The sequence below is a fragment of the Drosophila mauritiana genome, chromosome 2R (genome assembly GCF_004382145.1).
Source record: "Drosophila mauritiana strain mau12 chromosome 2R, ASM438214v1, whole genome shotgun sequence".
Classification (NCBI taxonomy): domain Eukaryota; kingdom Metazoa; phylum Arthropoda; class Insecta; order Diptera; family Drosophilidae; genus Drosophila; species Drosophila mauritiana.
The window spans coordinates 12788076-12814426 of NC_046668.1; the positions used below are offsets into that span (position 1 = coordinate 12788076).

Below are 26351 nucleotides of genomic sequence, written 5' to 3' on the forward strand. Positions count from 1 at the left end.
GGTATCCCTTTTGCCGCATGCCCTAAACAAACAGCCAGCGAAATGCTGGGCAAACATGAGACTTCGGCACATATTTGCATAAATCAAATAGGCAGATTTTCAGGCATTAGAACTGCAATCGAATCGGTTTCTGTTTGGGGGGTCCTTTTAACCATCCTCCCGCCAGGATGTTCCACCTGTTGCCCGGCAGAAAGCTTTTTCAACAGCTTGTGGAATGCAGCTTTGCGAGCTTTTCAGTTTGTGGAACCCAAAATTGGCGCCTTTTGGTAAGAAGGCGAGCCTTGTTAAGACACATCCTTCGGGTATCCCTTCAGTTATCAGCGGGATGTGAACGAGTGCGGTTCGTTTCGGAATTTCAAAATTTGCGGAAACCTATTGTCCTCTTCAGAGCCGTTAAAGTGGAAACTAATTTTTAAATAATGTGACAAGAGAAAAAGGAAAATTTTAATTAGCAAAAGGAAAAGAAATAACAAATAAGTGCCGCATTAATGCCGCATAACTTTGCAAGTCGATGGCTTTGAGAGTGCTTCGAAAAAGTTCAAGGGTCGCTATAACAAATAATCCCGCATATAAATGTGAACACAATAAAGTTTTGCCCACGTAAATGGGCGTGTGTCAATAACCAAGGCAACTAGCAAAAAAAAAAAAAACCCGCACCAGCAAAAACCGCTTTAACATAATCATTTCGCAGCTTAGAAGGCGTTAAACGCATTTAGGACGGGTCAAGTAAGTGGTCGAAAGGACAAAGGACCCGCCTCCTGGCTCTTTTGCGGTCCCTAGTGCGAGTGCTAAACGCAAGTAATCCCAAGAATTCCAACGTAAATTGTGAGTGCGAGTGGCGAAAGGAATCTCATTCTGCGTTTAGAAACTTGGCTAGGAGAAGATTTTTTCAGGGCGACTGGGATGCAGAAACAAATTGTGGTTAATTAAAATGCCAGTGCATACACTCGCTCAGCTGCTGAAAACAATGCTATCGGTTACTAAAGCGAAAACTCTGCGGCTGAAAGACCCGAGAGTATGGCTATTAGGGGGCAGCAGAGGCATTGTTTTGCGTGTTTGCAGTATCGATTGGGAAAATTCCAGCCCGAAATCAGAAATGCCCCCCAACTCCATGCACTTGACCACTCTAATAAACTAACTGCTAACCAGGAAGGACTTGTTGCCATGGCCTTAAGGACTTCCCTTTGCAAGTCGAGTAAATCTCCGGCAATCTCCGCGGCATTTCGGCCACTTGTAATGCATTAAACCAAATTTTTATTGGGCCAATAAATAACAGATTTGGTGGCCAGGTTCGTTTCATTTTTGCGGCGGATTTTTATGGTTTTATGCTCGGACTATCCGCAGGAGTGGAGATCCCTCACGTAGCTCCAAATGCAGGCGCCTGCACGTGCCGCACACACAATGGCCGGATGGCAAAGGAGAGCTGTTAAAGGCCAGACAATAAAACGCAACACTTGTTGGCAATCGCTGGAGTGTCAGCCCCATCCCATCCCATTCCATCCTCCTGCCAAAGGATATGTGCTGACTTAAGCATGGAAAGTGGCCAGCAGATCAGGCTCAGGCTCAGGCGGAAATGGAAATGGCAGTGCGTGCCTGCAAATTATGATGTTGGCTTGTCTAGACTGGCTTTTCCTTATCGGCCTCCGAGGAGAGTCCACAAAAGTCCGAACAATAAAATTTAAGCGCCCAAGGCGGATGAATAAAATTAGTAATATATTTTCTCCGGATTACACGCTGAATATTACATATTTCCGCAGAACACTTCCCGCAGTATTCCCGATCGAATTCATCGTTTCCACGCTTAAATGAGCAATTTAATTACAAACTTTCTATACGCTTATGCCTGCGTGCTGGCTTTCCAAGCTGGCTTTGTCCATGCTGCGTATACGTAATGTGCTGCTGGTCTCTTGTGTGGCACGCTTATACATTTTAAATGCTTACATTTTTTGTTTGCAGCTGGCAGCTTATGCATATAAAATTTAATGAGCTACATTAATGAGAACCGAAAATAGCACTTTTCCCCGGTGTCCCGCGCAATGTCGGAATTTTTGCAAAGGTAAACATATAAGGGCGTAGAAAAAAACCCTCTTCGAGGGCTGGAAAAAACTGGAATTTAATTTTTAGTCTGCATATTTTGTTGGATAAGTGGAAAATGCGAACGCTTGCCACTATTCGCACTGTTATTATGTTCTCAATCCCCTAAAGAAATCCCCGGCGATTGCGGGCGAACATTTATAAGCATTATAGCAGCAGGAAATTGCAGAACCTCTCACACGGGCGAGAAAAAAGTAAAGGACCCACAAGCAAACTCCCTCCACACAATCCCCTATTTTTTTGTTGTGTCGCCTTTGGCAAATCCATTGTGTGCAATCGTACGAGATTAGATACAATCTTCTATAATAGCATGTGCAAAAAGAGGAGGCAGAGGAGCAGAAAGGACGATGTGCGATTTGTCCGTTGCTCTCCGTCCAGGACCAACCATTTCTTAGGCCTCCGTCTATGAATGTATTTGTGGTAATGTCCTTTTTATGCCGGCGATGATTCGGCCAAGCTGAATTTGTTTTGCCTGTTTCCCCGGCGGGTGGACATTCGTCAAATTGGCTGGCCATAAAGAGATTTGTCCAAGCGAGCTGTCAGAACATATTTGCATTCGCACGCTGATTTGAAATGTGTCCTTCTTGGGTTTTTGGGCGCCTGTCAGCTGAATTAATTGAAATCAAATATGCAATTAGCATTTATGGCCATAATTTAGGCCTGCTAATTTCGTGCGACGTTATTTATGAGGTAATTAGAGGCGGTCGGTCGCTGTTCTTTCCCTTTTTCCACATAATATACTTTTCAACTTAAACTTGCGGCGCGTATATTGCTGTCTTAACTCATCTGCGTGGCTGTGAGCGTGCGAAGCTGGAAAACGAAGGCAACGGGGCGTATGTGTTATAAGTAAGCGAGCGGCTAATGAACCAGGTCCCAGGACCTTGGCAAACTCCGGAAAGGACGTGCAGGCATGTGCCATGCAGTAATAATCAGCCAGTCTTTGTTTTATGTACATCATGCATTGCGTTAATTTACGAGAAAAACAAACAGGAGCAACAATGGAAAGAAAAATACGAAGCCGAGCACACAGTGGCAGCCAGAAGTGCACCCAAGCCTTGGGGCGGAATTTTCAATTTCCCTCCGGGTTTAATATTTCATCGCTTGTGGTTAGAAATTCCTGTGCCAATTAGACAATCGCCTGGGGAATGTGCCGTCCGAGCAAATCGGAAATTCCACAGAAAGTAATTGGTTCGGGTTGGTCAGCACTTAAGAGATAACCATTTTCAGTCCAAGTGCATTTAAATTCCTGCCTTGGCTTATGGCTGCTCCTTGGAATTAAGGCTGGCTTGTTTGCCTAATTTATTTCACTGTTAAGCGGAAAGTGAAAACCACTTCCGCTTAAATTTTAGAGCGCGCAGAGAACTTTTCTAGCTCACTGTACAAAACAGGCCCATCTACATTTTTAATATATGTATATTGCTTGTGTGTGTGTCTTACTTGCCGCCCCGTTTTATGTTGTGCATTAATGTAACGATGCATCATTTATGCCATTTATTATCAGAACATAAATGCGAGATTTCGTGTCTGAGGCAGAACCAGCCCGAACCAGGCCACAAAGGCCACAATCTTTGGCCGGAAGTTAGCTTTTCTAATTTCTATCACCATCACCCCAGACTTGGATCCTTTGACGTGCTTTTTATGGGCACATATCAGTATGAAAGGCTGACTGCCGCTCCTCTGATTTGCTGACGCTTCTGTCCGCCTTTGATGGCAAAACTAATGAATTTTTATGGCACTGGGCCCGTGCATTTACTTATCTCTAGCCACCCTGTTTTCCCTAGAAATGGTCTTCGACTTAAAGCATACTTTCCGCCGAGTTGATGGTCCTTTAAGCCCGGTTCGATGTGGGCGTGGCCCGTAGTCGGTGAAACATGGCCAATGCAATTAACGCACACAGGCGAAATGCCACTGGCTGCGGTGGAGCGGGCAGAAGGGTTGCCAATTGAACTTTGCCCGACAGCTTAGTTTCAGCCAACCAACCGCCGGGGAATCCCCTAACAATTGAGGAAATTATAACTTTCTGATTGAACGCATTCTGCTGGGGAGTATTATGAACGTTGTCAATTCGAAGGGAAATGGTCAGGAAATGTCAGCTATATTTTCGTACCAGTCGAATAATAATATTTTATTTCTGATTAAAGATGAAAGCTTACCATTTTTCAAAAAAGAAAGAAACGTTTTTAAATGAAGTGTATAAAAGCTCTATAATGATTATAAAATATTTTAAAGTTACATTTTCAAAGCACCACAAACATTTTCCCTCCGCTTCAAGTATTTTACAGTCTTGGACTTAACTTTAAACTGACTTTTTTCAGTACCAGAGATGCCAAGTGCCAGGATGTTGTAGAATGAGTGACCACAGCCACATCGATTCGGTGAACGCCAGCGGGAGTGACCCGCTCCTGGATCTGCACAACCTAGACGGCATCGGCGAGAGCGTGGAGCTGCAGTGCCTGGTGCAGGAGCACATCGAGGCCTCCACCTATGGCAACGATAGTGGCCACTGCCTCACCCAGTTCGACTCGATCCTGTGCTGGCCGAGGACAGCTCGCGGTACCCTGGCAGTGCTTCAGTGCATGGACGAGCTGCAGGGAATTCACTACGATAGCAGCAGTGAGTACCAGTCCACTTTGACCTTACACTTTAATATCCGACCTATTTTTAAACTGAGCTTAAAAAAAAACTGTTAACTGCACAGTTGGTTATGAATTGAAAATGGAATTTTTTAAGTCGGTGTCCAGACAGAGAAGGCACCTTCCCAATATAGATCCAAGTGTATGAGACTAGTCTATTTAAAAACTGTTTGCATTTTCCGCTGCGTACGTTTTTGTATTTGACCAGAGAATGCAACGAGGTTCTGCCATGCCAATGGAACTTGGGAGAAGTACACCAACTACGATGCCTGCGCCCACCTGCCCGCCCCCGAATCCGTGCCGGAGTTCGAGGTCATCGTGGAGCTGCCCACCATTATCTACTACATTGGGTACACCCTCAGCCTGGTATCGCTCTCGCTGGCGCTGATTGTTTTCGCCTACTTCAAGTGAGTGTGCCCCCCTCCCTGGTGACCCGATACCCTGGGCATGGCATTTATTTTTGCCTAACCCCCGACTTACCCCCCGTCCTTTGTATTTGTCTTCGTTCATCAGGGAGCTGCGTTGCCTGCGCAACACCATCCACGCCAACTTGTTCTTCACGTACATCATGTCGGCTTTGTTCTGGATACTCTTGTTATCCGTCCAGGTGAGCATTATGACTGCCAGATAATTGCAATTGCTGGCTTATTAAATCATACTCGACCATGAAAGGGGAGCTAGTCCAAAGTGAATGGAAACTATAAACAGCCGCTGACAGCCTAAGACTAATGGCTACCACTTAATCTACAGATCTCCATCCGAAGTGGAGTGGGCAGCTGCATTGCTCTGATCACCCTGTTCCACTTCTTCACCCTGACCAACTTCTTTTGGATGCTGGTCGAGGGCTTGTACCTGTACATGCTGGTGGTCAAGACCTTCTCCGGGGACAATTTGCGCTTTAATATCTACGCCTCCATAGGCTGGGGTAAGTGTGAATGCCCGATTGTGTGCCAGCCAATTAAGTCTTCCTCCTGCTGGCAGGTGGCCCGGCCTTGTTTGTTGTCACCTGGGCTGTGGCCAAGAGTCTAACGGTCACCTACAGCACCCCCGAAAAGGTATGTCTATTTTGGGATTTGAAGAGACCCCTGGAGAGTAGTCTTCCTTTTGTTTCCCATCCGACAGTACGAAATCAACTGCCCCTGGATGCAGGAGACCCACGTGGATTGGATATACCAGGGACCTGTCTGTGCGGTGCTAATAATCAATCTCACCTTTCTGCTGCGCATCATGTGGGTGCGTATGGAATTTACACCGGAAGAATATAGACACTCAAGCCAAAATCTTTAGAGAAGATTAAACAAGTTACCACAGATTATTTGTTTTAATAGCTTACATTGAGATTATTTTCTTATTATAATTTCCTCAAAACACTTTAAAACCTTTTGAAGAATTAAGCTACCAATCTTTTTCCGACTGTAAATTCCCGAAAATACTGAGCCAGATTATCGGTTTGCTTCTCTTTTAGGTTCTAATCACAAAGCTGCGCTCGGCCAATACAGTGGAGACTCGTCAGTATAGGAAAGCTGCTAAGGCACTGCTGGTGCTAATCCCACTTTTTGGCATCACCTACCTGGTGGTGCTGGCTGGTCCCTCGGAATCTGGCCTAATGGGACACATGTTTGCAGTCCTGCGAGCGGTATTACTCAGCACTCAGGTGGGTTTCGTTTGCCAGGGCGCAATCCTTTTATCCACTTTTTTTTGTAAGAGACTGTTTGTGTGTGTGCCACAGGGATTCTCGGTGTCGCTGTTCTACTGTTTCCTCAACTCGGAGGTGCGAAATGCACTGAGACACCACATTTCCACGTGGCGGGACACGCGCACCATCCAGCTGAACCAGAACCGACGGTAAGTAGTCCAAACTTTTAAGTCTGCTTGTAAGTACACTTAAAAATAAATACTCGAGAAGAGAAAACTGCAAACTTATATAGGAAACAACTGAGTTGCACATATATCTTCTCGAATGGCTTTAATGTTAAACCTATCATAAAGTGTGGCAGTGCTAGATTGCTACTAGGAATTGCAGTCATTAAAAACATTTTCACTATTGTACACTAACTTTTCCTGTGCAATTCTTCTTAAACTTGGCAGTTATACGACGAAAAGCTTCTCGAAAGGCGGTGGTTCCCCTCGAGCCGAGAGTATGCGGTAAGTTATGTGGCAATCGTGGCTAAGAAGTGACGGGATATCTTGACATCCACTCCGTTGCAGACCTTTGACCAGCTACTATGGGCGTGGCAAGCGGGAGTCGTGCGTGAGTTCGGCCACCACCACCACGCTGGTGGGTCAGCATGCCCCACTTTCGCTCCACCGGGGCTCTAACAATGCCCTGCACACGATGCCCACTTTGGCGGCAAATGCCATGAGTTCCGGCAGCACTCTGAGCGTAATGCCCCGGGCCATTAGTCCCCTGATGAGGGTGAGAACCAGAACTGAGTTCTTCTCAGCCATCCAGACCATCCAATAATCATTCTCGAATTCCAGCAAGGACTCGAGGAGAACTCGGTGTAGACAAATCCCTAGCAAGTGCATCTTAAGAGACTGAACTTTCATTGAACTTTCCACTTCCGTGTCGCAGATCTGCGAGTGCGATTAGTTAGCTAGTACTACATATTAAAGGCTGGAGTGCGATGAAAGGACGAAACCAAGTACCAAGCGGAGCAAGCGAGCAACATAAGTTGGGTCAATCGTTTTAAACTGTTAGATGTCGTATATGTGAGCAGCTGCGAGCCCCATTAACAACACAACCCACTCCATGTTATGAACTCCAAGTGTAGCTGTTGAATGTAACTCAATGTGCAAATGGATTAATTCTCTGTATAAACAAGAAATTCTAGCATCTAAATAAATGGTCTATTTACTTCGGTGTACTCGATCGGCGTTTTTCTCTGTGGGATTATCATTGCGGTTTTCTTTTCGTGAGTTTCCATTGTTTGGGGGATTTTCTTTATCGGCTTTGATGTACTCGAAAAAATTCCTAAAATACCATCCTCGGAGATGTGTAGCTGTTATGGCTGCAAATATGGCAAAAGTTGACATGGCAAACACATGTTCCGCTCTTTGCAACTTCCTAAAAGTATGCAACAGTTTGGCAAGCCAACAATACAGCGAAACGGAACTCAAAACTCTTTCACGATAATCTGCGAACAAAAAGTTTCATGGGCAAAAGTTTCCATCATCAAAACCAACATTTTATGAAGCTGACAGGATAGAGAAAATATGTTGGCGGCTTATCTTCCTCACTGATATTCCATAAAACTTTAATGTGTAATAGAGTCCTACATAATAAAGGCTCTTTCTCACACCTCCAACTTAGCTCGGTTACATTTTAATTAATTGAAATTTTGCTTGATTATGAAAAAGCAGCCCATAGACGGTATAATTGAAAGCTAATTGGGTCCGACGCTCCACAAAACGGTGGGAAGTTTAATGAGTTAATTGACACGAGTTGGGAAAAAAGGATTGCCTCATCCCCTTAGTCCGCTTAAAGGTCACGATTTGGCCAACTTAGCATCTAAATGGCATCTGCACTTAGCGTTTCAGACTGCTTTCCCTGGAAATGTTATGCTGAATATACGCTGCGCACATTTTGGCGTTCTCAAAATTCACAGAAACTACTGGCAGTTGTGCCCCAAAATGCTGCTCATAAATGTTGCATGAAAAGCGGCCATGCAAGCACAGAAAAAACTAGAAGCTTTGACTATTGCTATTATATATTAGACATTTCTGATACCCATTGAATAGAATACATTCGATACATTTTACCTAGAGTAATAATACAACGACTTGACTTATAATTTGTTTTTTTTACCTAAATCATAAAGAAACCCATTCGTTTTCAATGAACACGCAATTACCCCGCTTTACAGGGTATACAAATGCCAAAGCGTGGTGAAGATAAAAGCAAAGTCCAGACAAAAAAGAGAATACCGAGCCGAATACAAATGTAAATATTCCACTTCATCTGCTGGTCCGTTTGCAGAGATGCATGCCGAAATAAAAGAATAAAATAAAAATAAATTTTTAATGTGCTCGAAATATGCACGAAACGCTTGTTCTTCTCTTCATTTGATATTCTGAGATTTCTTTTGTTATTTCGCTTTTCGCACACTACGTGGTTTTATACATCCGCCGGAAGTGGCGATTGTGGTAGCCATGTTTCCGTGCTTAGCCTAATTGAAATGCCCAAAGTGCCACTTTAATAAAAGTTCAAGAAAATCGAGTGCAACAAAAACCAAACCACTCGAAAACAAACTCCTTGTGAAACTTGTGTTTAAAGTGTGGCAAGGGCGTAAATACAATCACATCAATGTGTGGCAGGTCCCCAACTTCAATGCCCCCCCTCAGCTTTTGAACTTCCGTCAACATATGCGTCGTGTGCAGCCGTCGCCTTGAAGATCCTTGTGCTTGCCAACCGGCGACAAGGACTCTTGCCATTCGTACCTGAAGGACTCAGATAAGAAGCGGAAATGGCAGGCAGTCAAATGGGGCGCCACAAAAATGCCAACGCAATTGTAGCATTTTAATTAACCAAATTGTGCGCATAAAATGGTATAAAATGGCAACTTCAGCAGCGCGAGAAACGGAACTCAATTATAAGTCGCTTAGGCGGCCCACTATACATGAAATGAAATCTTTTTCAAAGGGTTCGGCAGCTGCTTTAATTAACGCCATCCCCAACGCACAGGAGGTGGGGTCATTTGGGCTACGGCGCAGAAACTCAGACATTAAAAAGTTGGCATCCGGTCAAAGGGCAGGCGGGCGTAGAAGAGTATTTAAATATGGAGAAGCAGCTGGTAAATAACAGAAAAAGCAAAGGTTTCAGGTGAATTGGCCCACCTATAGGTACAGAATTGGTAATCTATCGATTATACACCGAAAAATGTATCTCAACTTGGGGTATCTCAAGAAAACACTTACACATAGAAACTAAAATGAATATGAACAGAAGGCCCATTCAGCGCAGACAGGACTGAATAAATCCCTAGTAATTATGACACTTTCCATAAAAAAAAAATACTCTGCTAGCACAGCTTTCGTCTCTAATTAAAACCGCTCGTCCTTAGAACAAGATGAGCATTCAGGACGAATGTGATTTATGTGTTGATTCTGCCTTTGCGGCCAAATCTCCTTAATTATGTGTGGACGTATTATGAATAGGGAGGGGCAAACTTAGCGCCTCGCTGGCGGCGGGGATTCCCCCAAAGTCCTTGGCCATAAAGTCTATTACATCCGACGTGCCTTTTACGCTCGAATGCCTGTGGCTGCCGAACAATTTGGCCGCAGGATGTGCGGCCCCCTCTCTCATCTGCTTAGTAGTTCTCCGCGAGGACATCGGCTAATTAAATATTTGCTCTTGTCGGCTTAAGCAATTGCATCATTGTTTTCGCTGGGGAAAATTTTGAACTTTGAAGCCGCGAGTGGCAACGGAACTTTAAGCTGTCAAGTGAAATGTCAAAAACTTACTCAATTCTTACACATTCTGAATATACATTTGATTCACAGTTGGCTTATCTTACTTTGTCTTTAGCACAACTTAAAATAGTTCTTTAATTCATATCATATCAGCAATTTTGCAATGCACTACGACGTCTGCGGCGTTCCTCGCACGCCTTCTTTCGGTATCGACTTTTTTGAGATTTCGATAGATTCTTCCAGGTAGCCGCTGCCTTGGAAATGATAACTCTTATCCAAGAGACAGGCAACAAAGAACGGCAAAATGCCTGTATCGGGAACCCATACTTTATATTTGTTGCATATTATCTCAAGAAAGAAAAATCGTGGCTTAAATCCTTAAGCCATGATGTCTCTTACGATAATTGGCCAGATATATAAAGTAGGGGTTTCCCGATAAAGTTATTTTTCTGGTCTTTGTTGCCTGTCTCTTGGATAAGAGTTGTCATTTCCAAGGCAGCTGCTCCCTGGAGGAATCTATCGGAATTGCAGAAGAGTCGATACCGCCGGATGGCGTCCGAGGAACGCCTTAGACGTCGTAATGCATTGCAAAATTGCTGATATGATATGAATTAAAAAACTATTTTAAGTTGTGCACGACATGCCGCAGCCGGATGTAAGCCTTTACGGGAAGTCAATGCTGGCCACATTTGCCGATGACGTGTGCGTCACCTACAGGTCCCGATGCGAGCACGACGCAGCCGATGGTATCCAGGACTTTGCATACCGGTTCTCGGAATGGGTAAGACGTTGGAACATTGGCATCAATAGCAGTAAATCCAACAACGTCTGCTATACTTTAAAGCGGAGAACGCCACCGCCCGTCTACATCGAGGAAGCCCCCGTACCACAACCGAATCTGGAATTCTGGATCGCAGACTCACATTTGCCAAGCATGTGACCGACATCAGAAAACGCCTACGTGCCAAGGTGGCGAAGCTATCCAACAAGCTGACAATTTACAAACAGATCTTAGCACCAAACTGGAAGTGTGGGTGCCAAATCTGGGGCTTGGCATGCGACAGCCACATCAAAAGGATCCAGGCTATTCAAAATAAGGTAGCAAGACTCATCACCGGCTGCGAGTGGTTTGTTCGAAACACCACCCTGCACAGAGACCTGAAACTCCCAACGGTATTTGACGAAATAAACCAGCACTCGAGCAGATACCATGACAGGCTGGAGCGCCACAGAAATCGGCTGGCCAGCGCTCTAAACAGATCTCGCCCACCAAGGAGGCTCAATAGAAGGCAACCGAGGGATCTCATTACCCGATCTCCTTTGACAAGGGTCAGCAGAAGCTGACGCTTATCTTAAATCCTATTTGTTATTGTGATTGTGATTGTTAGCAATTGTAGTAAAATTACTGTAAATTTGAAAAAGCTAACTATAGTTAGCCGGCGAGCCCAAATGGGCTGAACTAATAGATAAGAAGGACACAAAGGGGCTCCAAGACTTCCCCGTATGACTTAATAAATAAAGTAAATAAAAAAAAAAATAAAGAAAAAACTCAATTCTCATGCTGCTGACGATGGCTTCAAAACAATTTCCACTGGCTGTCAATGCAACTGGGTAACATTCTTTATGCAAATCGAATTGAAACAGCAGCTGCCAGGGAAGTTGAGTAGGTGGCTGTCACCTACAATTGCAATGAAGAGCATATAGACATTTCTATATGTATAAGAAGTTCTATAAAACCCGCGCTCTTTTATTAAGAGCATTTTATTGCCGGGAAAATCAATCAAAATTGAGTGCAAAGTGTTTGACATCGTTGTTCGCTTAATTGATTGCTTCCACAGCAGCGCAGGATATCAATCAATGCCGCTGGCAAAGCTATTTAACCGGCTTTAAAACGGCTTAATTTTCTCGCTAACGACCGCAAAGTTAAAGTGTGAAAATCACCGTGCTAATGGGTTAAGAGCAAGGCTAAAGGACATTTACCCCTTGGCCTTATTCATCACACTGTCGTTCATAAATTGCACAGCATTATCCTTTCAGACCGTAATTCTTCAGAAATGTAACACGTCCGGTGGCATAAAGTTTTCAATTTTCCCCTCACTATTCGGATTCCCGTGGCATTGGCAATTTATTTCCATATTTCAGCAGCTCCATTGACATTTGCAGCACAGAAATGCATGCCAAAGGATACGAGTTCTAGTGCACACAAAACAGGACTCGCCGAGTCCTTATTTATATTTCTCCGCTCTGGGCCAAAAACTCGGTTAGGATTAGGGCACTGAAGTTTCTGTTTCTGTGGCTGTCTGTGCGAAATGCAAAACAAATCAATAAACTGGATACCCAACTCGCGAGTTACCCCGTTTTTTGGCTTGTTTCGACCCCACTAATTGGCCCATAAATAATTTAGAACGGCAACAAGTCAGCATGCCGCATATATAAATATTTTTTGGTCATTCTTAGTCGGCCATTTAAAGAGCCAGACCCTTTTTTCATGTAGTCTCAAATATATATATGAGAGAGCTGAGTCAAAGTTTTACGTTATAATTGGTTTTTTCGGCATGTGGAAGAGACTTGGCCTGGACCACATGCCCTGAATCATCGTCTTGGCCCAAAGTTCTTGGCGAAAACTTTTGACCAGCTGTGGGTTTCGGGTTTTCCTGCCATTCCATGTACATTCGAGGAACTCTATCTCTTTCATATTATCCAGCAGGGAGCAGTTTTGCTCTCTGTTCGCTTGGGTTTTTCCGTTTTTCCGTTCAAACCTAATTTATAAGCATCAAAGAATACAAAATGTGCTGCCTGCAATTTCCGCTTTCCAATTTGAGACAGAGTTTACCTTTTTGCCTTGCGGTGGACACAGGTCGAGGGAGCCAAAAATAAAAAAGAGCCCGAAAAATAAGGAAACCGACAAACTTTTCGTTTCTTTTCGCAAAAATCAACAAGTGTTGCCACACACAAGTTTTCTTTTGACTCCTGACACTCGGTGACAGCTTTTCAAGGACTTCCTGTCACCGACATGACTTTTGACTTTAACTCTGTCCCACTGACGGATTTTTCTGACAGCTACCCGGATTCACAAGCGCAAACTTTGCCGTGTCCCTTAACTTTAATTGTGTTTGCCTAATTCAATGAGGGCCTGCTTTGCCTAGTGGCACATAATGCAATTTGAATTCACCCGATAATGTTATTTGCCCAGGGCCAGAAAGTCGCCTTCAATTAAACGGTGCGAGCTTGTACTTCTGCCAATCCTTTTTAGGCCAGGTCAAAAGCCTCGGCCGGCGAGGAAAATGCACTAATTAAGTGTACCGCCAAGCCCCCCAGTGGACTTTCTGCTGAAAGTAATAATGCCAAGGAGCCGGAGCCCCGGGAATTGTCATATTCCCCGGCCCATTAGCACAGGTGTGGCCTGCCATTGACAGCTGGCTTTCAGGACGAGAAGGTCGTCCGAAGAGGTTTTTCGGGATTTGTGTCCTTCTTTCCTTCTTTGCTGAAGGCTTTTGTTATTGTCGCATTATCCTGACACTTTAATTGGCGCTCATCGGGACGTAAGATGGGTAAGGCTAAGGCCCTTGCAGTTTGCTCTTAAACAACTTCAATAAACGATATGAACATTTTGATAGACATTCCGTATCCAAGCAATTGAGCACACATTTACGCAAATGGCAGTGCACAAATGAAAGTGCAATCAAACAGCTCCACCAGAATGGCAGCAAGTACAATTAGAAGACTCTGTCAACGGTGCACACACTTATATTTTTTTTTTCAGTCGAGTACTCACATCGATTCAACTTATACTCAACACCTACAGACGCTTTTCACATTGCATTGAAAAGGTTTTCCTCGTCCTCTTTTCCAGCAGCAACAGCAACACATTCGATCACAGCTCGATTCCAAACTGCTGCCACACAGACGTTTCACATTTCCAATTACATTTCATGGAAATTTTTATGCTGCCAGGCGGTTATTTCAATGAATTGGGTATATCCAGTTCTTTTGCGAGTAAAATTAAACATATTTTAAAGAAGCAAACCATTCAATTATATTTCGATTGTCTTTAAAGTGCTTTTCTGTTTCGCAACAATCTTTAGATTTATCATTTATGTTTTTAATTTGAGCTCCTGCAAAGGTTTTTCTCCAAGGGTAACCGTATGTCTTATCCTTCAGGAATTTACTTCATATCTGTAATCGGAACCTTGGCATATTGAATTGAAATATTTAAACACAATTTATTACACAACAAAGAAAGCGGCAAGTTGCCTGTCCTTTTTGCTTTGATATTTTATTGAGACAGTCACTTGCCTGGTTTTCAACATTGCTTGGTTATCGACTGCTTTTGATAGCATTATGTGGCTGCTCGTTTCGCTGCTTCCGGTGCTCTTCATACTTCCGGTACAGTTCCAACATCCTGTCAGTTGCAAGCTGCAGCTGTACCGCGTTCCCCTGCGCCGCTTCCCCTCCGCCCGTCATCGCTTCGAGAAGTTGGGCATCCGGATGGACCGGCTGCGTTTGAAGTACGCCGAGGAGGTCAGCCATTTCCGTGGCGATTGGAGCTCGGCGGTGAAGAGCACACCGCTGAGCAATTATCTGGACGCCCAGTACTTTGGCCCCATCACCATTGGGACGCCGCCGCAGACATTCAAGGTGATATTCGATACGGGTTCCTCGAATCTCTGGGTGCCATCCGCCACGTGTGCGTCCACAATGGTGGCCTGTCGGGTGCACAATCGCTACTTTGCCAAGCGGTCGAAAAGTCACCAGGCGAGGGGAGACCGCTTTGCCATCCACTATGGCAGTGGCAGTCTGTCCGGCTTCCTTTCCACGGACACCGTTCGTGTGGCTGGTCTGGAGATTCGGGATCAGACCTTTGCCGAGGCCACCGAAATGCCGGGGCCCATCTTCCTGGCAGCCAAATTCGACGGCATCTTTGGACTGGCCTATCACAGCATCTCCATGCAGCGCATCAAGCCACCATTCTATGCGATGATGGAGCAGGGACTGCTCACGAAACCCATATTCAGTGTTTACCTCAGCAGACATGGCGAGAAGGATGGTGGAGCCATCTTCTTTGGCGGATCCAATCCGCATTACTACACCGGCAACTTTACGTATGTCCAGGTGAGCCATCGTGCCTATTGGCAGGTGAAAATGGATTCGGCAGTTATCCGGAATCTCGAGCTATGTCAGCAGGGATGTGAAGTGATTATCGACACGGGCACTTCTTTCCTGGCATTGCCCTACGACCAGGCTATACTCATCAATGAATCCATTGGGGGAACTCCCTCCTCCTTTGGTCAGTTTCTGGTTGCTTGCGACAGCGTTCCGGCCCTACCCAGAATAACCTTTACCTTGGGTGGGCGTACATTTTTCCTGGAGTCTCACGAGTACGTCTTTCAGGATATCTACCAGGATCGAAGGATCTGCTCCTCGGCGTTCATTGCCGTGGACCTGCCATCGCCCAGTGGACCGCTCTGGATTCTGGGGGATGTGTTTTTGGGCAAATACTATACGGAGTTCGACATGGAGAGGCATCGCATTGGATTCGCTGACGCCAGGAGCTGAGGCCATGTATGCTGTTTGATGTGCTTCTTGCTTTTTTCACCGACTGGTTGCCATAACACGCGAATCATCGAAAAGTACAAACGAAAAACGAACGTAACATTTTACATGCAAGCTGGCAAATACCCTTTATTCACGTGTTTAAAAATATTGTTTATTTCGTCTATTTAGAAATTTTTTAATAAACCACTTCGGAACATAATTATACCCTAGACTCGTGACTGATCGAAGGGAGCGTTTCCTGCCATATGAAGTATATAAATTATATAAATACTCCCTTTATCTTAGTAACGGGTATCAGATAGTCGTGAAACTCGATTCTAGCATTCCTGTTTTAAATCGAATTTAAAATTTTATGTTATTTTCTAACAAAAGAGAGTTGGTGGCCATCCATCTCGTTAAGTTCAATATACCCGCTGCCTCGTATTTGGCCATCCAAATGCTGTTAGCAAGCTGTTGCTTATTTTGGGCACGTGTACGTCATCGTACACTTGAAGCAATGTTCAAGGGGATCCGGGGGAAGGAAGGCAAAAATCAAAACAGAATTTTATTATTTTATTATTTTATTACCTGCTGCTGCTCCTTTTGCTGCCCGCCATGCACTAGTGCCCCTCGGAATGTTGGCTTCCACATCCGCGCCAGAATTCTGTGTGGGCGGAAGCTAATCAAAAAAATCGCTTTCAGCCAGTTGGAGTCGATAGAGAGGCGCAGAAGTGAAAAGGACGAAGAAATGGGAAATGGGGATGAGTTCCTTGGGCGCACTGGGGATGTAATTGATTCCCGGGAAAAACAATGTCTTCTTTTGTCTCTCTCAATTCCCTCGACTGCGGCGCTTCTGGCGGTTTTTCTACGTCGCTCCTAACTTAAATTGCTGGCTTTAAAAAAATTAAATAAATAGCTTTAAGTTTACGAGTGACGCGTTGCGTTTTTATTCAAATTCCCAGCCGCGCTCGCGATATCCTTCCGGATACTTTTGAGTTTACCCACCAACTTTTACGAGCTGTCTCAAAAATTACAAATACTCAGTGGGCTGCACACTTACAGGGTAGTTTGAATTTGGAGCGAGAAGTCTTTAATTCAATTTAACTTTAACTACATTATGAAATATGTTAGAATGTAAAATCTGCAAATACCCTGTTTTTCTTAAGCTTATATAATAAAAGAATGTTCATGTGGAGATTACTGAGATTAGAAAGTAAGGGGCATCATTAGGTCGAAACATTCGGTACCAATCCACCCACTTTATAGTTATAAATATATATTTACAAGCAATCTACAATGTATATTTGTGCGTATTGACGTTGCTGTTTTATGTGCACGCATCGTTGGCTTTTGCGCCTTCAGCTTTTCTTCAGTTTTCCCCATTTCTGCGGTATTTATATATTTCTCTTTTTTTTGGTGGCGGCGGCGACTGTTTCCTTTTATTGTGCCCTGCCACTTTTTACATTGACCTTTCGCCTTCGTTTGCTCTGGCTGGCGGCTTACACGGCCTTTATTGATACTCTCCGGGCGACTTCTTTTGGCCTTTTTATGGCCTCCATTCACTTTCATTCACGGACGCATTTTTCTTCCCCCTCCCCATTTGCGGTTTTAAAAACTGTTGACTTTGCCGTCCTTTAAACTGTCGGCCTTCTTTCGTAGCAAACTTCTTTTAATCCAACCTTTTTTTAAAATGCGGTGTGAAATCCAGGGTATCCCCTCAGCCCATTCCACAGGATTAAATGCCTAATCCTCTCATCGAACCTTCATAACTTGGTGTTCAACAAAGCAAACCGGATTCCTGGTCAGCATTAGTTGCGCAAATATTCGATAAGGCACAGCCATTAGCAGCAACAATTTTCCAGGAACTAAGCCACGAAATAGGACGCTTACCGATTGCCTTTAAAGCCAACTTCACTCCGGCTTTGAGGGATAAAAATGGTAGCAGTAGCCATTTAAATGATAAGCCGACTGACGAGCTGCCAGAATTCTCCACTGGCTTTATACAGAGTTGTGCAATGTGAAGTCCTGCATCCTGGCAGTGGGAAAAATTCAAAGAGCAGGCATTGCAGCGATTCGCTCGTTAGGTGGCCTTTGCACAATCAACTGGGTGGCGCTAACAAGTCAGAAGCGCAGTGTATGCGACCCTTTGACAAATGTCACAGCTGTTTACGTACACACCAGAAAGGTCAGAACTTCAATAAATTATTTCGGAATGCAGGAGTCGCAAGATAAAACCAATTTGTATATAGAGCGGGGAATTTGTTAAACATGCACAAAATACTTTAGTTAAAAAACCAAGTGCACAAGAGCTTCTGGCATTTGAAAATATAACCATGAAAGAAGCATTAAATGAAATATGAATAAAATATGATGTATTTTAACATGTATTCTCTTCAATACGAATTAAATGGTAATGGATACTTTTTTGAGAAAAAAAGCTTTGGCAAAAAATGGTACATTTTATTTAAAAATGTTTTACTTTTTCTAAATGAAATGAAAATGCAAAATTATAATGCAACAGCAAGCAAATACTTATGACCTCGCCCAATGAAACTATTTTTAATTCTTTTTTTAGAAAACAATTTGTCACAGTGTGGATGATAAAATAAAATCGAGCCGAATGAATAGCGAAAATTGTTAATAAAAATCGGATGCTTTGAAGAGTGCTTGACTATGATTTATATACATGTAAAGGTAATTGTGAACTGGAACGCGAGGAATCCACTCGAAGAGGATACCCATCGGGGTATTCCAACTCGTAGTCAACCAAACGATTGCCATGGCGAAATGGGAGTAATTGGCCTGACAAAAGCCCTCAACTGAAGTCGAATATTTAGTGGCGGCTCCTTGCTGCTCATTTGCCCATGCTCTGCCAGATAACCAAGAGGCGACCCCTGCTGCCTACAGGATCCAGATAATCATCACAAAAGGACATCATGCCAGCGCCAGAAGTTGGTCGAAAAAACCCGCAGAATTAAATCATTCGATAAGATTATGCGTACAATCTCGGGCCGGCAGAATTTGTCCCCAGCCATTACCATGCAAATTCGCATCCCCTTCCACTCGAATGTTTTTATTAAATTCCTCATGGGCATCCAGCCCGCAATGTCCTGGCTAATGACGCTCAAAACCGGGCTAATGAGTCAATAAGGCAATCTGCCGGCGCATAGGACCCGCCCATTCGTCCGTCCATCCATGTATGCCCCAAAGTTGTTATGCCACTTAATTACTTTAATATGACGTTTTGTGTGGTCTGTTATGACAGTTGAGTGCGGGGAGGGAGGGGCGGTGTGGGGATATTTAAACTATACCCGGCCTGCTGTTCCTGTCGTTTGTTTGGCCAGGCACTTTGACACCGACCGCCGGACATGTGCGTGCCACCCGATTGGCCAGGACATGCGGCATGTGGCCAAGACATGGACATGGACACCTGCATTGCCAATGCCAATTACTTGGACGGCAATAGCAATTAATTTCGGGTGTGTGTTCGCAAGCCGCAAAATGAAAACAAATAACTTTAAGTGGCTGGCTGCACCAAGTCGAAGTTTCCCAAGCCGAATTGAGGTCCATTGGAGTTTGGCAACTATGCACACATAGCATAACTTTGTTGGATTGGTTCAAGGTTCCAGCACGAAAGTTTTTCATTTAAATCTTACTTTAATTTTGCACAATGACTGCAATGTATTATTTTGCAATCCAATATTCAATCAATTTTTAGTTTTTTTCTATAAAGGTTTGAATTTGTGAAGAGTTGGACTGGCACATTCGATTCGAACAATGTGTTACGGAAAATATTTTCATTTACAAAAGGTTCTTTCCAAAAATGACATATACTTAAAGTTGGTAAAACCAGCAATTTTACAGATAAATTGCAGGCTAAACAGTTTTCTTCAACTACTAAAAGTGCTTTTCTTTTATACAAAAATTGCTTATACGAATAGATGAGCTCAAAGCCCAAGTGAACTTTTATAGCTCAATGATTTACTGATGTTTAACTGTTTGTCGATTGAGCTGGCTCAAGATTCTTGAACACTTAAAGACTGATCTCTATATAGTGGCCGTAAAAAGGACACTCATACGCTTTGACTCGTATAAATGTACTTACACATGTTGAGCGGCTAGATGAAGGAAAACATTATGGCCGGGATCATTTATCAAATATCCTTTGTGTGTCTGCCAGGCAAACATTAATCTAAGCGTCTGGCGAGTGGGTAACGCCATCAGTTTGAGGACCCTTTCCAAAACCACTTCCGTAAACTGTTTGAACAGCCCTCGGAGCCATTGAAAATGGCGCTGCCACAATATATTTTGTGTTAAGTAAGATTGCTATTCGCCCTTTCGCCCCCTAACAGGCCGAAAAAGTTTCAGGTTCGGTTTCGGAGCTCAAGGCTGGTCCTTTAGTTTCAAGGACACATGCCCGCATATCCTTTCAGTCACTTGCCACTAATCCCTGACGGCAGACGCGCGAACGCCGTCATTTTTAACACATTACACATACGCCGTGTGGGACGCGGTTCTTTGTTTGCCTGGCTGTCGCGTCTTAAACGTTCGATTTGGGCGAAAAACGTGACAATGTTAACGCGAAATTACACTCAAATAGGAAAATAAATGCAGTATATACGAGTATTGCAGGACCTCTGTCATCCTTTAAGTCAGCAATTGAACAAACAATGGCTGAGTGAAATGAAATCTGCAATAGCCTAATGGGTAATTATCTCAGGCAATTATTTGCAGAAAATGGCATTTGGAATTCATTGTTGCTCGGCGTTATTTGTGTTCATTAAAATGTAACTACTCGGCAGAATCCTCTTTAAAGTGTCGTAAAGATACCCGAATATCCGTTTCCACCTCTTTCGGTTTGTTTGTTGTGCGAAAACATTGAATGCCCCGTCACATCTGTCGCTTCCACACAGGCTGTGACATGCATACTAATTAGGGTGTCCCAGGAACTGCCTGATCCTGGGAGCCTGGGAGCCAGCTTAAAATGGATTTCCCCAAAAAGCGACGAATAATAAACCTAATCAGCCGTCAAGTCGACTACCGCCGCGTTACTGGCTTAGCGCCAAATTTTGAATTTGAATTTGAATGCAAACTGTTTCGAGTGCGACGCAATTCGAGTTGCGAAACTGCTGGCAGTTGGCAGCCGCTAATTTAGTACTTAACCAGCTTGCATTATTTTCCCGCTTTCCATATTCCATTTTCCGTTTCCCGAACCCAATTCCCCAACTGTCCATCAAACAATTATGCCAGCCAAGTGCATAATTAACTACGAGCTAGCTTGCATACGGTTGAAATTTTAACACACCAGCACACCCTTTTCGATGTCCTTCGATTGCATGTGGGTGGTTCTCTGCCTTTTTGTTTGTGCAGCTGACGTTCCAAAAAAGTTTCGTGGCGCCTCGCTTTTGAAAAAGGACATAGTCATTCGGAGTTTGCCACGTTTGTTATTTTTTTTTCAGCACTGTTCCCCAAAGAGATTTATGAAATCGAAAAACTTGCAACACTCCGGTCAAGGTAAACGAGTTCTTGTTTGGATTCCGAAGGGAGGGAGAGTGTTATAGAACTAATTGAAATGGGAAGAGGCCTTAAGGGATTTTATTGGACTAGAGCCAAAACTGTAGAAAGCGGTCCGTGATTTATAGGCCACAGCCAGCTTATTTCGAGTCATGCATCTTAATGGGTTAACCACAGGCCACTAAACCACTGCAATTCTATTTGAGATCTGCTCAGCAATTCAAATCAAGTGTCAGGCTGCAAAGGAGACGGGTCGGGCGGCAATGCATGGCCTGCAGTTTGATTTATGCGCCCTGCACTTTTGACAAAGTGTTTGCCATTGGACGTCTGTCTTTTGTCCCATTTCTCCATCAAATGCAGTCAAGTGGGAGGAAAGGAAACTGTGATGGGGGCAGTGATGGTATGACGAGAGAACGGAGCTGGAAATTCTCGTCAATTTACTAGTTCCTCTTTCCCATCTATAAAATAGTTGTTTCATAACTTGGCAGCTGCGCCACCATGGCGTATACGTAATGAAGAGGATTTCGAACTACTTACAAGCCAGTTCTGAAAATAGATGTACCCCCACAGAAGGGTATTTCCTCAGGCAAATGCCAACTTCCGGCTTGTGGCATTGACTTTGCCGATTGCCCATTGTCGAGCCAGCAGCAGCTGCTTCTCCATCGGCTTCTGAATACCGAATCCTCGAATACCCGTACAGTGGTGACTGCTCGTGCATGGATATGCAATGGCTATGGGGAATGGCCACATCCCTCCGATGCTTCGAGTTTTGCGCTTGCCTGCTTACATTGAATTATGTTGTGTACACAATGAACACAAAGTGTGTTCTTTTCGAGCAACTCCACCTGAGAAATGCTGCACAGTGGAGACATTGTGTTATTATCCAGAGATAAGAACTTCCGGCTGCTCCTGCCATGTCTGCGAAGAGAAAGCAAGGAAGACTCACTGCTTGCTGTGAAAGTTTTCCTGCGCTTGACAAGCAAATTTGTTGGACATAACAAAAGAAAATTGCCAGCAGAGGAAAAACTTATTGGTCACTCAGTAACCGCAGAGTGTGTGATGAAAACTGCTGGCGAACTTATGGCAAACAATGGGGGGAATATAATTAGGTTGTTACGAAGTTTGGTAGGCACTCAGTTGCACAGGCTCGGAATTTTCCACCTTTGGCAGCAATTTAATATTCCATCAATAAAGTGTGCGGCTGAATTAAACGTTAATACAGTCGGCGAACCACAATGATTAATTTAAAACTACTAATTAAATTAACAAACAATTGTTGCACTCAGTGTCCGTAATTATTATTATTGGCCTCGCTCCTTGATGATGAAAATATCCCATTGTGGGGTGGCATTTGCAATTTAAAATGCAATGAAAGTGAGCGTCTAAAAGGAAAAGCGGGTAAATATAAATCCAAGCTGCCGAGGGGTGCAAATAGCCGTCCTCCGGGGAGTCGGTTTACTACTCATGACCCACTTTTCCGCCCTCAATTTCCATTCCCCTGGCTACGAGACTTTTAATTTGTGAAATTTGTTGCAGATTTTTGATGATTTTTGTTGGCTTGCTTTGTTTCTCTCCGAGTTACAGAACGAGTTTTGCAACTGTCGGGGGAATAATTTGCCAGCTATTAGAATATGCAAAGTCCTGCAGAAATATGTATATACACCACACAGGAAACAATGTCGTGGAATTTAACTTACGGATAAAAGAGAAGTGCTAAGTAAAAGTGTAATTGTGGTGTGACTAAGATTTATAATGCCTATAATACCACATAAGCTCATGAATGTCCTTTCATGGACCATATGGTAAATATATAATTGCAAACTTTATATTTCGGAATTTAATCAATTCTTATAAACTAAAATGAATACCCCGATACTCCAGTTCGTATTCCCCAACTTCATTACCCCACACGACAGGCAATCAAAATCGAATCAAATCTCTGACCAGTTTCCACACAAGTGATTAACTTTGATCAGGCCCAGCATTCAGCGTGTCAGCCATGAAATTCCACTCAATGATAAACGACGGCGAATGCGGCAGTCATGGCCAAAGTGGCCCTCCAACTGGCGTAGATTCATCCAAGCATTGGGCCGGCCATCAAAAATGACAAACAGATTTTGCATCGATGGAAATGTTTGATGTGCAAATCCCTAGAGTTTCAGCCAAACCCAGGCCGTATTTTGGTGGTTGGGGAAAAGCGGTGAAGGATGCTTCACTTTCGTGTATAAATCGTGTGCGAAAATTGTGGAAAGCTTTCTGTCTGGCTGCCAAATGGACTCGCATATGTGGCTTCCTGGCATGCCCCTCCTTTAAAGCGGCTCACATTTAGTTCCACATCAACGGCAGCTGACAATGAATTCCCGGCTTCAGACAGACATGAAATATTTGCGGCAATCACCAAAACCGCAATGGAGTTACGCTTTTTTTTGAAACGGGGGTATATTTTTACTTGAGGGTTGGAACACAAAGTGTCTGCAATTTCCGGCTGGATATTAAAAACGCGGCAACGAAATTGAAATGTTCTTGGGCTTACCTAGGCTCTCTGCACATGCTACGCCGGCTTAGGCCATAAATCTTGGCCTAAGCTTGAGCCGCAGCTCATGGACTCATGTGCCGGGGACTCCTTTCCCTTAATGGCCGAACAAATTTATTTATTTAAAATTATACCCAAACAACCAAACAAAGTGTGCTCTTTGTCATTGCAAAGCTGCTTGCTGGGCCGCTGGAAATTTATGCAAACGCAGACGGAAATAGATTGTAAACACTCGAAATTGAATTTTAATAACACCATGCCAGCAAAGGCAAATCAAATGAAATATTTAATGAGACATTAATGCGCCGTAAATTCGTTTCTAATTAGAGTCGACGCTGGCCGAGTATTTGAAATTTTGACTTTTTGTTTTATTTACACCGCAATGAAACGACAAAGGGCCAAATTGAATGGGCTGGATGTGGGGATTGACTGCCTGCTCCAGTTTGGTCTGCTGCTCATATTTGAATATATATTAAATTCGATGTGGCCTTCATTTTAAATTCAAATCAATGGCAAAATCTGCCCCAGGAGCAGCCAGCAAGCTAATCAATATTTTTTTTGTTAAGAGCAAAAGGGATAGGAAATGAAACGAAAAGGAAAATACAACAAACCTACGAGGAAAATTCCTTGCCGTAGCAAATGAAATTCAGCCACCCACCCAACTGGCATGCATCATAAATAGTTGCTTGCATTTTACATTATTCTGCCATCAACTTTAATGCTTTCTCCCTTTTGCTTGCACAGCTGGGCCCATGCGGCGTATACGTAATATGCACTTGCAGGCCATTCCAGAGCCGCAGTAGGCAACAACTTCTAATCAAAAAGGCAAACAGCTTGTGCAACCGATTGTACAAAGCGGACACCGTAGAAACTTTACACCATACGGCCACAATTAGTAGTTAGTTGGTGGTAACAAAGGATACGCCCACCGAACACTTGCAGAAAGGATGTGATGGAACAAGTCACTTTAATTGCACCTACAATCGGAATAAATTGCCAGCACGGATTAGCTGGGAGAAATTCCAAATCCGGCAACTGATTCTGACACGCAATTAGAGTGTTGCAGGGAGTGGACCTCAGTTGCTAGTAAATTGAAAGGGTCATGTTACCAAACACTCATAAGATTCCAAAGCAGAGAAGCATAGTATATTGCTCATACGCTTGAACAGTTTTATGCATCCCAGCTTAATATATTAAATATTTGCACATGCAGGAATCAGGAATTAAACACCGTAGAGCAGCTTAGCAGAATTCATATCCATCCTGGTGTTTGGCTATAAATAAACAAAACACAACACCGGGGACAGCATGCTAATCTATTACACAATTGCTGAATTTACCCTTCTGGCCGACGGTCACAGGTATTTTATCTTCGGAATGGCCAGAACGAATGGCAAAAGGAATGCAGTAGCTCATCAAATATTTATGGCCGGAGAGCAGGCGAAAGGACCGGATGCCCCAGCTTTGCTTTGATATGCAAAAGTTTCAGTCGAGGGGACAATTCTCGACGGTCAGAAATTTAATTTGTCTGGAAAAGCGTGTTTGTTGCTTTAAGCTTATGAATAAAATGCATTTAATAACTGCTGACCTAATTTATGCAGGCCCAAACATATTGCCACCCCCCACCCATCGGTCATTTGCATTTGCATTTGCTCGGGACACACAGCTTGAGGGCATGGCTTTAGCTTTACGGTTTCAATTTGTGCTCAATAGAGAAGCGGAAAACAGTGCTGGAAAATTACACAATACATCAGCTATCCGGCGTGTGGGACCAACGGCATGTGGCGACATTTTCACTATTTAAACGCACATAAATTTCCATTATCCTGGCGGGGATTTGTGGTCATTGTCTGGGCACGTTCCGCATTAACACTTTTGCCGAGCCGGCAAACAAAGCCCAAAATGGGCGGCAATAAAATGGGTAACATGCCAACTAAACAAGCATAACTCAACGCCTTTGATGAGCCATCACTCCCAGATCCATGCCCGATCAAATTGCATTACTGTCAGCACCACTTATTTCACGCCATCTGCTGATTGTTAAGCCAGGCTGGCAGGCAGACAGACAGACAGAAGTCATAACCAATTCCCCCTTGATTAGGCCCGGTGTTTGTGATGACTCCCAAAATGCCTGCTCATGGCAATTATAATGGCCCCGAGTGCCGCAGCGGAACTAAGCCGGTGACAGTGTTTGGAAACTAGAAGCATACAGACAGAAATTAAATCATATGTTCAGATCTTCATATACTTTCGTTTTGGCATACAATTTAAAAAGTTACTGTGTGCAATCTGGCCTTAAAACGTATTATTACGCATACGACGTGTGGACTCGTTTGTTTCTGAAAAGTTTGAAAATAATTTAAAGTTGTCACAAATTGTTTATGAGTTATGCCAAAAGTTAAACTGGGACACAAGTAGAAATGTAGAACTTTAACCATCATTTTAAAATTGATGAGCATTTTTCAGAGTGCATTCCCACACCTATCGAATAGTCATGCCCGATAGGTGCTTGGCACATTTCCCAAATTAACCTGGCCAAAACTTCCCTACCTACACACACACAAGCACTATGGGCGTTAGTTTGAGCGGCTTGCGTGTTTGACACACGGTGTGCGTATGTGTGTGTTAAC

General features: G+C 43.7%; 2 protein-coding genes across 4 annotated transcripts; both read left to right on the forward strand.

Annotated features, from left to right (window-relative positions):
• Window positions 1–334: 334 nt before the first annotated feature.
• Window positions 335–7563, forward strand: LOC117136426 (diuretic hormone receptor). Of its 2 annotated transcripts, none has more exons than XM_033297338.1 (12): window positions 335–726; window positions 4410–4707; window positions 4936–5134; window positions 5241–5334; window positions 5478–5652; window positions 5709–5782; window positions 5850–5960; window positions 6193–6381; window positions 6457–6572; window positions 6816–6872; window positions 6936–7143; window positions 7209–7563. In XM_033297338.1, exons 2-12 carry the CDS (start codon window positions 4443–4445, stop codon window positions 7233–7235), a joined length of 1515 nt encoding a protein of 504 aa, XP_033153229.1. In that variant the 5' UTR covers window positions 335–726; window positions 4410–4442; the 3' UTR covers window positions 7236–7563. The 2 variants fall into 2 exon arrangements, with proteins under 2 accessions (XP_033153229.1, XP_033153227.1); XM_033297336.1 differs by lacking the exon at window positions 335–726 and adding an exon at window positions 1983–2056 and having other exon boundaries at window positions 7209–7300.
• Window positions 7564–14388: 6825 nt separating this feature from the next.
• LOC117136615 (lysosomal aspartic protease) lies at window positions 14389–15894 on the forward strand. 2 transcript variants are annotated; one of them, XM_033297601.1, is made up of 2 exons: window positions 14389–15251; window positions 15531–15894. In XM_033297601.1, the coding sequence occupies exons 1-2, from the start codon at window positions 14481–14483 to the stop codon at window positions 15693–15695; spliced, it is 936 nt and encodes a 311-aa protein (XP_033153492.1). In that variant the 5' UTR covers window positions 14389–14480; the 3' UTR covers window positions 15696–15894. The 2 variants fall into 2 exon arrangements, with proteins under 2 accessions (XP_033153492.1, XP_033153491.1); XM_033297600.1 differs by having other exon boundaries at window positions 14389–15894.
• The last annotated feature ends 10457 nt before the right edge of the window (window positions 15895–26351 follow it).

Excerpts from the sequence above, each read along its gene's own strand:
- LOC117136426 (XM_033297338.1), top strand. The coding sequence starts at position 4,443 with ATGAGTGACCACAGCCACATCGATTCGGTGAACGCCAGCGGGAGTGAC. Across the intron at positions 4,708-4,935 it reads AATTCACTACGATAGCAGCA|AGAATGCAACGAGGTTCTGC; the intron begins GTGAGTACCAGT and ends GTATTTGACCAG. Across the intron at positions 5,653-5,708 it reads CTACGCCTCCATAGGCTGGG|GTGGCCCGGCCTTGTTTGTT; the intron begins GTAAGTGTGAAT and ends TCCTGCTGGCAG.
- LOC117136615 (XM_033297600.1), top strand. The coding sequence starts at position 14,481 with ATGTGGCTGCTCGTTTCGCTGCTTCCGGTGCTCTTCATACTTCCGGTA.